The sequence below is a fragment of the Tympanuchus pallidicinctus genome, unplaced genomic scaffold (assembly GCF_026119805.1).
Source record: "Tympanuchus pallidicinctus isolate F22 unplaced genomic scaffold, pur_lepc_1.0 scaffold16, whole genome shotgun sequence".
NCBI lineage: Eukaryota > Metazoa > Chordata > Aves > Galliformes > Phasianidae > Tympanuchus > Tympanuchus pallidicinctus.
The window spans coordinates 5,938,014-5,950,741 of NW_026294679.1; the positions used below are offsets into that span (position 1 = coordinate 5,938,014).

Consider the following 12,728-nt stretch of genomic DNA (forward strand, 5'->3'; position numbering starts at 1 on the left):
TAGGGCCTTTCAGTGTGCCTAAGGTATCATATGTGTATTTTAGATTAGAAGTGCTTGAGGAGTTTGCATGACAGGGATATTTTGACCCCCTTATTCCCCAAATAAAATAAAAAAAAACACAATAACTAAAATGACTTGCATTTTCTTACAATTTATGCAAAAGCTGATGAGAGCTAAGTGTCGTCTTAGTTTCAAAAAAAAAGCTGAATTGAAACCTAACCCAGACATCCAACTAACATCTTGAGGCATAGGCAGTTTGGGTCAAATCTGGATGACTGGCAAGTTTAATTACAGCATTTGATGACTGTTTTACAGCATTTAAGCCTCTTTTAGCTTAACAATGGATGACAGTGTTGAAAGGCTGTGAAACAAGTTCAACGAAAAATGAACAGAAAGGAGGATTCTTCCAGCACTCTTACCTGGTGTTTATTTAAAGTCTGTTATTTTACACGTCCTAATGCATCTGTGACTCCATATTTCTGGTTGAAAAATGACAGGTTTCCATCAAAACAATGAACAGTTCTATGAGCATTTGCCTTATTTTGATTTCTTGTCCCACTCTTTATGCACACTTTTCCTTTGCTATTTATCCTATGAATCTGTTTACTGAAGTTACTTAATGAAACCAGTGAAGAAGGAGGTAGGGAAGCTACATCCTAAGTAGAGGATAAGCTCATACCTGGTGAGAGGGGATAAAGGCACACTAGCAATGACAGGGCAGTAGCTGAGAGCTTCGTATCAGCGTGATAATGTGTGTACAGTTGTTGAGATCTACAGTGAATTTCAAACACAGTGTTGAGGCCAAGGCGTTTGGAAGATGAAATCATATATCTGAGGATACGTGCCATAATGTGAAAGACAGAAGAGAGCATGTAGAGCAGGGCATCGCCTGACTTGTCCAGCCTCAGAAAACTGGGAATCTCCATACTTGAGAATGCAAAATTTGGGTTCAGGACAGAAACGTGATGAATATTCATCTAGCTTTTAATATTTGCAATCAAAATACTTTCAGCTTAACAATTACGGTGTTTTGGGGTTTTTTTCCTCTGCAACCCAGAGAGCAGACAGAAACAGTAGCTCGAGGAAAACTTTCCAATTCACAGTGGTGGGTTTGATCCCAGCAATTTGATTTCTGCAATCAATTAATTCTGGTGAATTCCTGGAGAAGTCAGTAATTGAAACAGTAACAAAAGCTAAGATAAAGTTAACAGACAACTATGTTCAGTCTCAAAACTTGCACTGCTTCTCCACTAAATATGTAATCTGGACAGTTGCAACAGCTACTGAAAGCTATAGTCAGCTAGGCTGAAATCAGAAGCTTGTTACATGTGTAGACAAAATGAGCCTGTGTTTCACAGCCGCAATATGTTCAAAACAAATGCATCACCCAAGATCTGCCAACAAAGAATTATTCAGCAAATAATTTCAAAGAGAGCATTTTCAAAAAACAAAACAAAACAAACAAACAAAAAAAACCCAGAAAACGACAGAACGAATCCTACTTCATAAACAGAAGTCAAGGAGAAATTAAATCACAAAATTATCTGCTACAGTTCACCACTGTAAGCACAACTGCTCTGATCCTCTTTAGCAAGTATGTAACTGGAAATGAAAAGCAGAGGATAGAACAGCCTCACAGCAGCGCAGGCTGGAAGATTTTCTTGCATTTTCTTCTGCAAAGGCAGCCAGACTATCAAGCCTGATGTTTAATCAGATGTACTGTTGGCTCAGGAATGAGAGTGGAGAGGCTATTTCAAAGTACTGAAACTGTCAAAAATCCACCATAATTCTTAGAATTCCCTTTTTTGAAAAAAATAAAATACTGACCCTTTGGGCCAGGAATGCTTGGAAGAATGTGTAATAGAGATAGATGGCACACATGAGGATTATGGATTCATATTAAATACACCATAGATACGCACTGTTGTTCTGTGTTAAGCAATCACTTTCTAAACAATCGCTTTTTAAACTTTCTCTTGTCAGTGTGTCTTGTTTTCTGTCCAAGTCCACTTATTCTGAGAACAGTCAATCATGGTTTTTCTTCCACATTGTGGTTTTGTTTCTTTCAGAAGATTTTTGAGCTCAGAATATTACGTTTGGAGCTTGCATTCCAAAGTGTATCTTTAGAGCCACATCACAATGAAAAGCATTTCTCGGTGAGGAAGTCTTGTAGCTCCTGTATCATTTTGTGTTGTCCTTGTCCTCGCCTCTCTCTACCTGTGTAGGATTGGAGGAACACATGTGAGAAAAGAAAGGTCAGAACCCTTGATGCTAAAGAAAAGCCAATAAAGCTGGAACCGCTGGTCTAGCATCGTTTTTATTTGCACTCTTTGTTCTCTAGTGCTGGTGCTCCCAGCTTCTCACACTTCCTCTCCTTTACTGATAGGTAATGCACCTTCTCTCACATTGCCAGTCCATTTCCTATTCCTTCCTAAATAAACCAACCAAAACAAAACTTGTATGATTAAGGTGCATTTTGATGATGTGAGCCAAATCAGTGAAGGAATGTGATGACCTTGATATGTAAAAAGCCAAGTTCTTTTCACAGTGAAAGCATGAATTACGGATCTTGCCAAAACCACAAGCTAGGAGAAATTCCTCCCTTCGCCCAAGAGTCATTCGAGTTCTAATGATCTCTTTCAGAGTCCCAGGACTTTTCTTCAATCTATTTTTTGTTGTTTGTTTGTCTGCTTATTCCAATCAGCAAAGTGACAGTGAAAAGAGAATTTATCCATCACCTCTCAGCTTTGTGGCACCCTTCCCCATGTGATCTGTTGTTTGGTTAGTGCCCACTTCAAATTCAGGCAGAAAAAAGGGTTTCTCAAAGATCGGTCATCGTTATTAGCATTCCTGCTGTACTGCTAAGGCAAAGTATTTAATATTAATGACCACTGATATTCCTGTGCTGTTTGTCCTGCATTCAAGATGCTTGGTCTCAACATGGAGGAAAAGCGAAAGTGAAGGAACAATATGGTCTCATCACCACAACAGTGCACAGAAAACAAAATGGATGTTTCTTGTTTGATACTTACTAAATCAAGGATAGCGATAAGCACAACCTACAGCGTGTGCAGCCACTGCATAGTGGCTGTGGTTTAGCAAATGGGAATCCAAGTCATTTCTGGATTAATGCTCTAACATAGTGCCAGGGGACACTGTGCTGCTGGAGATATCATTATTTAACTAAGATGTTTTGTTATTTATATTGCACATTACATTCAAGAAGAGGACAATGTTCCTATTCCAAAGAGGACAGAATCAAAAGGCCAGATTGCAATTTGACCCTGGAGGGGTATAAGAGTGAATAAAATACATCTGGTGCACCTTTGAGCAGAATTCACTACGAGCACAGGGGTGGAGAGGATGTTTCCCCAGTGCTGGCTCCACCAGATGAGCAGAGAGAAATGAAAATGGGAGAAAGGCTCCCCCCTGTTCCTCTCACATGCCACACTGTGTGCAAGGACGAATAATCCACCACTGACTTTGAAGGCAGGAAGGGCAGACAGTGTATGCTACTGGTATACTGTATTCTGCGGTACAAAAGTTCCTCCACCTTCCTCTGTTCAGCTGCAAGCATATGTGCTCAAGCCAGTCCCAATTTAGAAATATACAATAAGAAGAAATGATAGAATACCAATAAATGTCAAAGAAAAAAACACAAATCCTGCCTGCTGTAAGAGCTCATAAAACTTTTTCTAAGACACAGCATGCAAGACATGATGTTTGACTTAAATTCCTGATTAAATAAATACATTCTGCCTACCTAAAATGCATTTCTTGTTTTGATTTGACGAGTGCATCATGCTCAGTCTAGACTTTAAGCAACGAAGAATAGTCTATTAAAACAGAATTTATATGGGGTAAAACTCACTTGAGAAATAATCTGATTTACATATGTCTTACTGTTTCCCAACAAGAACCCAGTGGCTTTCTCTCAGACTCCTGCAGAACGCTTCCATTGTGATCCTTCCTTGCTCTTCCAGCCATTTTCCTGAGACATTGCTACGCTGTGCACAAACACAGCGGTTCAGCCTGGGAATTTGTTTAACATCTCCTTGCAAATCGTTTGGGAAAGACACCCAACGAAGGATGTGGGACTTTGGCAGCAGCAGCAGAGAGCGAGCAACTTCCAGGTGAGGGTCAAAGTCAATTTATACCAAAATGATGATGCACAGCCATAATTTGGCCATTGGTTATCTCACCAAACAAACAAACAAAGATAATTGCAGCATTAATTTTCAAGAAACCCTGGTCCTAGATGAGCCATTTACATACTTTTTCTAAATATGGCCCCAATAAATGTTCTGAAGTTGTCATCACCAACTGCACAGTCTTCCAACATCAACAAAAAGCAGATACAATGTGGAAGAGGAAAGAATGCCAGCGCCGTATTAATAACTATCGGAGCATGCAGACAAATATCCAGCTCTCAGTCAAAACTTAAGGGTCATCCAAGTAGTTATTTAAATTGTTAAAGATAACATGAGCTTGGACTCAGCCTGTAAAGGGAAACTAATGACTGTGTGCCGAGCAGTGATCCCCAACCTCTCCTGACCTCGGACAATAACTCGCTCAGCATTACGTGGTGTGGGCAACATCATACTTTACTCTCCCTAATGGCCTTCAACTTTAACTTTTTAATTTCCTGTAGCTCAGTGCAGCAGGGGAAGTTTTCCCAAGCGTTTGTTGCTCACTAACCCGCGGGCCAGGGCTGGGGACATGCGAGGGGAGGAGGATGAAGCTTGGTTCTCTGCTTGCTGTGGGTGGGATACAGAGCTTTCAACCCTCACTGCACGCTGGGTTTTGGGTAGAAATGATGCTGTGTCTGTCATTCTGTTTACTGGTGCTTATATATGTGTGCACCGACTCCACAGAAATGCACCCCAGTACATACGAGAGATATTTTCACATCCTCGCTTAAATCAAGCAGAATGCTCAGGGCGGGGTGGGTAAAAAATCAAACAAGTTTCCTAAGTTCGCAGGCGGTTCGCACCAGGACAAGGGCCCGAGCTGGGCCGGCACGGAGCGGCCACGGCCTGCGTGCGAGGGGCTCCTTCCATCGGAGCTCCTTCCCTCGGAGCTCACGGGGACGGGGCGGTGTGGAGCAGAGCTCTCCTCCGCTCTACAAAGCGCTGAACGAAGGGCGCTGCGGCGCTCAGGCGGAACGCAGCCCCATGCCGGCCGTTCCCTTCCGCCCCTGCCGGGCACCACCACCGGGAAAAAGGGAAGGGGAAAGAAAGGAAGGAGGGGAAGCACCGCCCGCCCGCCCGCCCGGCGGCCGCGGGGAGGGGGCGAACTCTGCCCTCTGCCCTCCGACCGCCGCCGCCGCCGCCGCCGGCAGCATGGGGAAGGCGGAAGCGGCGGAGCCGGCCCGTCAGGCCGGGCGGCGCGGGGGAAGCGCGGCGAGAGGCTGAGGCGGCGGGAGGGCAGCGCGGCGCGGAGCGGAGCGGGGCGGCGGCGAGCGCGGTTCTCCCCCCCCGCGCTGCCCGCCGCCCTGAGGCACCGGGAGCGTAAGGGGCCGGGGAGGCCTGCGGGGCCCGCGCTGCGACGGGGGGCTGCGGCGCGCCGGGCCGGGCGGAGAGGCCGCGGGCCCGGGGATGCCCTGGGGGCGGTGGGGCCGGGAGTGCTGGGGCGTGCGGGGAGCCGGGGCTGCGCCGGGAAGGGCGGAGGGGCCGGCCGAGGAACCGGGAGCCCTGTAGCGATGGAGTCACCCGCGGGGCTGCCCCAGGGGGGGGAGACCTGAGCGGCGGTCGGTGCCTCCGGAGAAAAGTGCTCGGAGAGCGGCGGCCCGGGTCGGTGGCAGGTGCCTCCGCTGTAAGTGCCCTTACACAGTAACTTGGAGACTTAAGAGACTTTGTTTTGATTATTGCTGCTGCCTGGAGCTTCAAAATGATGCTGGCAGAGCAAGCCCAGAAGTGGTTCCCAACTCACGTGCAAGTCACGGTTCTTCAAGCCAAAGGTCTGAAGCCCAAAGGCAAAAGTGGCACCAACGATGCGTACACCATCATCCAGCTGGGCAAGGAGAAGTATTCCACCTCCGTGGCTGAGAAGAGCCTGGATCCAGTGTGGAAGGAAGAGGCCTCCTTCGAGCTGCCCGGATTGCTGATGCAGGAGAACCCGGACAGGTACATCCTGTACCTGATTGTCATGCACAGGTCGCTGGTGGGGCTGGACAAGTTCCTGGGACAGGTGGCCATAAGTCTGAACGATGTATTTGAGGATAAGCAAAGAAGGAAAACAGAGTAAGTGATAGTTGTTTCTTTGTTTTAACTGTGGCTTATTTCCTTCGTATACTTGGGTTTTGGAGGAGGGTGGAAATAGAAGCCTTGTTATCAAAGTATTTGGAAATGAAATTGGGACCTTTCTTTCTTCTGTGATGTTCAGAGCCCCAGGGATGTACACTTATGTCACTGGGGACTGAGAAGTTCTTTGTAATCACAGCAGTCGTCCTGCACAGGGCAGGGCTGTCAATAACATTAACATTCTTTGACAGATTATTGTGTACAACGTGAACTCATTGCAATCTGTATTTCTAATGATTTTTGTTTCACCATCTGCTCAAGGCAATATCCCCATTCAATATGTGCTCCAGTTTGAACCATGTATAAGACTCAGTCTCTCTGGAAGCCTGATGTCATTCTTTCTAAAAATGCTTTTAATCAACTCCTGCAACCAAGTATCTTTAAATATTTTTTATTTATGTTTTAGTGGCCACTGAACTGTGACTTACGAAGGCTTGCCACAGCAGTGCAGTGCTTTTCTGATCCTGATTAGTCCTAGGCCATGATCCTTGCTACAGCAGGCTTCTGCGGAGAAGACAGAAGAGAAAGTGCTGCTGTTGTAGTAGTTTCCATCGTTACATACAGAAGTATTTATCAAATAAAATTGTCATTTGCCAGCAAATTCTAACACTACAATGCAAGAAAACAAAAAGTATAAGAATCACAGCCGTGTATTAGGCTGAAAAGTAAATGTGTCAAACTGTTGTGGGTTTTTTTTTTGTGAGCGTTCTTCAACTGAACTAGTAAAATTGTTAGCATCTCTGGTGAGAATATGGTGGCACAAAAATACTTGGTTACAGCGTAATTTATCCTTCAAAGTTTGAGGGAATAAATTATATAGCTGTAAGTGTACTGTTCATATGTCTAGGACTGTTTGTTGTAGTAGATGTGTCCCACAGAGGTAGCACAAGAGCAGCATGGAGACTTCTAGGCTACCTGTATGTAGGCAGAGATGTTCTGCAGTGGTTAAGAGTTAATGCCCAGGTTTCTTTCCTCCTCTCCTCTAAAGGTTAATATCTCATCTGTAGAGTAGAAGTAACCCTGTGCCCAAACCTTAGCTGTTAAAACTGAAGTCCGGTATTTCTTGTGTTCGCTGTGGTGGGTTTACGGTAAGATGCTGGACTTTGCATCAAAGTGACTAAGACTCTGGCATCATTTATCTTTCGCTGACTGTGCTGTGGAGGCGTCAACCTCCAGCAGAGTCAGAGCAGACAGTTGGAGACGGCAATCAGTGCAGCAGTATTAGCCAGATCATTCTGATCAGTGCCTGAAAGCCATCCCAAAACCTGTCTCTGCTGATGTGTGGCGGTGGTTGAGGTTGAAGAAGCGCTGAAGACAGGTCAAAGCTGTCTTTGCATTGCTTTTCTTTTTTCTTCTTTTTTTTTTTTTCCCTTTAATTTTTTAGCAAAATGATGAGTGCACTAAACATATACTAGAGAACAAAGCATCCTTACAGAATCTCTTGTGGGTTTATGGTGTGAAGTAATATACTTTTTAATTGCTTATCTTTTTAAGGGCAAACCAACAGCGGTACAGTTATCTTTATGCAATATGTGGTAATGCCTGTAGCTTTAGGCTCTTAATTTCTGTTTACATTGGGTTCAAGAAGTTTCAGTGCTCTTTAGACATGGATCTTAAGTACTCTTTAATCATCAGTTGTAATTATCTTGCAAGTCAGTAGACAACTGCTTTAGGTTAAACACCTCACTGCTCTGCAGGAAAAAGGTGACTGAATAATGTAAAACCGCTACTACAAGTAACTTTGTCAATCTAGATGAAAATAAGCATTCATAAGCTGGAGGAAAATATGTAAATTATTCATGTATTACTATGAATAATATTTTCCTTTGGGGAACCATACACTTAGCTTCAATTTTACTAAAATTGATGGAGTGTTACAAAACCATTGCAAAAAAAAGGTGGAACTGGCAGAATAGACACAGTGCTTGTTGCAGTGAAGTAAATACACAGAGCCTGTCAGTATTTTTTTATATGAAGTTTTGTTTAGTGTGGTCTCATACGTGTTCTTTATTCTTTTTTTCTCTGAAGTGTGAGAGAAGAGCTCACGCTGCATGAATGCGCAGCGATGCCTCCCCAGGCTGCCACAGAACTGCTGGGGCTCTCCAAGCTGCCCATGAGCCGTACTGCAGGAGGTTGGGGCCCCTTGGGAGACTTTTACAAACAGCCTAAGACCTATTTTCAGAAGTTACTTGAGCATTTAAGATTGGAAATCTTATTAAAGGCTGATGGGTGTTAGGCTTCTAGAGCCTAACAGCCCTACTTATAAAAGTCTTATATATGTGTAAAAGCGTGGCTGGGTGGTTACTGGCAGCTTGGACAGCACGTGCTCTCTTACTGCCAATTTAAATTCTTACGAGTAGAGCCATTGAAAATCTACTTTTCCTATCAAGGTCTTTATGTCTTAGAAGCCTAGAAAAAAAAGGGGAAATTATTTTGGAAAAAAATAATTCAGTCCTCAAGCATTCAGATATTTTTGAAAAGTTACCATGGTTGCCTTCTAGTGCCTTCGTGCAGCACGTGGATGTTGTTGCTGTTTCTCATAAGCACTAGTTGGAGAGGTAGGTGCAGTATTTGTGTGTGTTAGGAGGGCAGACTTTCAAAAATACATTCGCAAATGTGATCCCAAACAAAATTTTTTCTTTTTTCCCTTTTATTAAATCCTTTTTGATACAAAATATCCCTGGTCCTGAGTTGGCAATAAACAAAAGGTAATATGTTGGAGCTGAAGAGCATCTAGCCGTGACTGTGCTGTGGGAACTGAGATACCCAGTGCCTTTTAAGACTGAGTCCAATGTCTTTATTACTGAAGCATTCTGATGGTTGAAAGCTGTACTCATTGTTTCAGAAACACTAATCTGTTTTATTAAGCAATGTTTTTACTTTCAAATATGTTCAACAGGCTTGCGGTGTTATTAAATCCAGAGTTATTTTCTTATGTTGATGTAACCTTAACATTTCTTGCTTTGTTTGGGGATGAATGAGATCCAGTTATTTGATGAAGTGTCTATTGGTAATATTTCTACTTTTTAATATATTTAATAGCTTCCTCTTTCCAACACAGCTGTACATATGGTGCTGTAAGAGACAGACTCGAGAGTCACCAGGGTATTGCAAAAAAGATATTTAATATTCTGCACAATGCTGAATCCTGTCAGCAATTCCCCAGAGCTTTTTTAGGAGGGAGGTATGAGAAGTGAAGGCTACCAGCTGATTCTGAATTCCTAGAATTGAAGAGTGTGGGGTGTGTGACATCCAGCTTTTTGTATTTTGTTTTATTTCATATCTTATAATTTGGAAGCAATACATTTACAAATTCACCACAACTTGAAAAACGTATTTAAAATACGTTAAAATAATCCTTCTTTCTCTGTAACGTTTTTTGTTGTGTTTACTTGTGACACCGTAAGAGAAAGACTTCATACAGACAACGTTTTAGGCAGAGGCCCTGTGGTAAGATTTGCACATTGTGTATCCTAAGAAACTTGCGCTGGAACAAGATTTAATGAAACAAAGCAATGTATCTACTATGCTTTGATAATGAAAATTCTGTATGCATCCTTTTTCTTCCTAAAACTGGTGATTTTTTAATTTCTTAAAAGTGAAAACTCCTGGAACAGTTCGATGCAGATGTGGCTCAGATGGTCCCTCTTTAGGTTTCTTCTGAGACCTCAGCCAAAGCATGTGCAGGATCCCAGCTTATTTTTTCCTTGTCTTGGTGGAAAAAGTGCCATCACCCTGTGGTACCTTTGTAAGTGTGTCTCTGGCAACTCTGCTTTTAGTTAGACATGGGCAGGCTCTTTAACTTGCTCTTTTCTCCTGATTTGAAAGCTAGGTCCAGATGCTGAGAGTTTTTACTGAGCTGTTTTTAACTATTTGGAAAGCGTGGGAGATACAGCTTTATTGGAGATACGTTTCTGATCTTAGATTTCTGCCATCTTTTAATTGTTTGCAGGAGAATCCTATGGCTTTTTTTATTTTAATTGTTAAATACATCTTTTTTTTGTCTGGTATTCTAGAATAAATGCACCTCTTCTGCTCTTGCAATTGAAATTTATATGATGTTAAAGGAATCTGTTGTTTTAAGGCATATATTTGTAAAACTGTATGTATTTGTAGTTATTTCAATTCAGTTGTTATTCATCATTGCCTTAATACTGCTGATGACTGAACAGTGCTTAACACCAAGCAAGTTTTTGAATTACCATAGAGCAAAAAAGCCATTTACTGATGTGTTTTAATTCACTGCAGTATTTTTCAGTAGCTTTTCTTTAATGAGTGTGCTCAGGTTTTTTTTTCTCCTGCACACTTATGTAACCCAGCAATGGAAAAAGGAATTTCTTTACCATGATGGTACTTATTTCATCAGCACTCATTTGGTCCTTGTTACCCTCTCACTCCATCCTGTTTATTGCCTATTCCTTTGCTGGCTTTCTTGGAGAGCTAATTTTATTCCATGTTCAGCTGATGTAGGATGCAGCACTGCTCTGGAATGCAGAATGCAGAGGGAGGCAGGCAGTGGTAGTTATTACTTCTTACAGAAATTTTGTTGGAGGAGACTTATTTGATTTGTGACTTAATTCCTCCTATCCCTGGTTTCTGTAATACAACAGCCTCCCCTTCTCACCTCCAGATTGCATCAGTGTTGACAAAAATGTTTATTTGAGCATAATACAGTAAAGGAATCTTGGCCTTATCTAAGATGTTTCTCCTCTGCTGACATCAGTCATATAAAATAATCGCAAGCAACTCATGAAATGAGTTAAAAAAACCCTAAGGAGTGAACTGATCAATACTACTCTATTGTAAGCACTTCTCCTTATGAATACTGAGCTTCCTGAAAGGTATGAAAACGTTGTGACTTCCTCCAAATTAATATGAATTCCTTCTTGGAAGCCTCCCCTCTTACACAGAAAGGTTCCTCTTCGATCGCATCCGCCACAGCAGAAGCAGGGGGGTGGGTGGCTTCAAATACAACTTGAGTGATGAGTAAGCAAACAGCAGCTGATAAACAGGTTGTCATGGATGGGCTCACTGCTTCCTGATGAACAGCGCTTTTTAAAAATCAATGCACAAGAAATAATCCATAGAAATAATGAACAGCCTGGCTGGTCCATGCAGATTTGCTTTCATGGTAGCTCTCAGGAAATGGAAGAAAAAAAGAAGAAAAGTTAGTAGTGGGGAACAGAGGAAAGATGGTTAAAGAGAAGAGCAAAAAGTAGAGCCTTGTTGTAGCTTTATGAGATTATAAGTGTTCTAAATCATCTAGCAGTATTCCCAGCATTTACATTTCGGCAACAAATGTGAGCATATACAGTGAATAAGTCATAATTCTGACTCAGAGGCTGAGTACCATCTGGATTGAAATGCTTGCGCTCCATTTTCTGTGCACACACATGCTTACAGAAAGCTGCAATAACTGCCCTTAATTCTCATCACTTCAGTTACTTTCTAAAATAAAAGTTTTCACATGTAGTTTTTAAGCAAAATAATAACTGGTGTAAATGAAGGCCACATAATTACCTTGATTCCAGCTGATGTTAGTGAGCCCCTTAGTAAGGGCATTGTTATGTCTGTCAGTTCCCATATGTTTTGTGGTGTTAAATGTCAGTCTGTAATATTTATTTTTAAACTCAACTTTGTATATCTCATTTCATTTGGCTTCCAGAAAGTAATAATATTCATCTTTGTGAATGTCATCACTTATCTTAATAAGTAATCCATTTTCTTCTTCATTTCCCCTCATACGCTGTGTATGCCATTTTCCTACTTTTCCATCTCTTTGGCCAGTCTCTTGTATGACATCTAATCGTCTTATTGGGGGAAAAAAAGTTTCTGAATTTTTTATTTATATTAATTTCCTGCTAATGAGTATGTTAGATGATTCTTGGCTTTGAACGTTGTTTCTTTTACCCATTAGCTGGATGAATCTAACATCTGTGTTAGTAGGATTTTGTGTAGTCTCTTCAGCGTACCTAACCTGAGCATACATAATCTAACATAAAAGCAGCAGTTCTTTCTCAAGGCAGCTGATGGTCATCTCCACTCATTGGGATTTGGGTGATTGTTTTAGGGCTGATTTTATAAGTACCTGCTGACCTCCTTGTAATGGTGCAGCGGAATTCCTTAGCAGATCAGGCTTTTGGTTTTAGCTATAATATCAAAGCTAGCAATCTTGTAGGTGCTCTGATTGCTTGGCTTTTTGCAGAGTTCATTCGGTGACTTAGGAATTAAAATCAGGATTTTGCAAGAAATCTTTGAGTGTAACCTAAAAATTTCAGCAAAATGCAATTAGATCAACTCAATAGGTGTTTACAGAGTGAAGGCAGAAGATTGTATTTGAGAAGCTGTGAAATGAGGGAGAAAATTCTTCTGTTAGTTCACCTCTTCGGCATTGGCAAGGAAACTGAATCAGAAGGTGCTGCCAGC

At 42.1% G+C, this 12,728-nt stretch overlaps 1 protein-coding gene across 1 annotated transcript in view; it reads left to right on the top strand.

Annotated features, from left to right (window-relative positions):
- The first annotated feature begins 5,621 nt into the window (after nucleotides 1–5,621).
- Nucleotides 5,622–12,728, top strand: part of RAB11FIP2 (RAB11 family interacting protein 2) — a 32,561-nt gene continuing 25,454 nt past the window's right edge. The window contains exon 1 of the mRNA XM_052677312.1: nucleotides 5,622–6,242. Within this exon, the coding sequence (XP_052533272.1) occupies nucleotides 5,890–6,242 (353 nt within the window). The 5' untranslated portion in view covers nucleotides 5,622–5,889. The remainder of the gene's footprint in view (nucleotides 6,243–12,728) is intronic.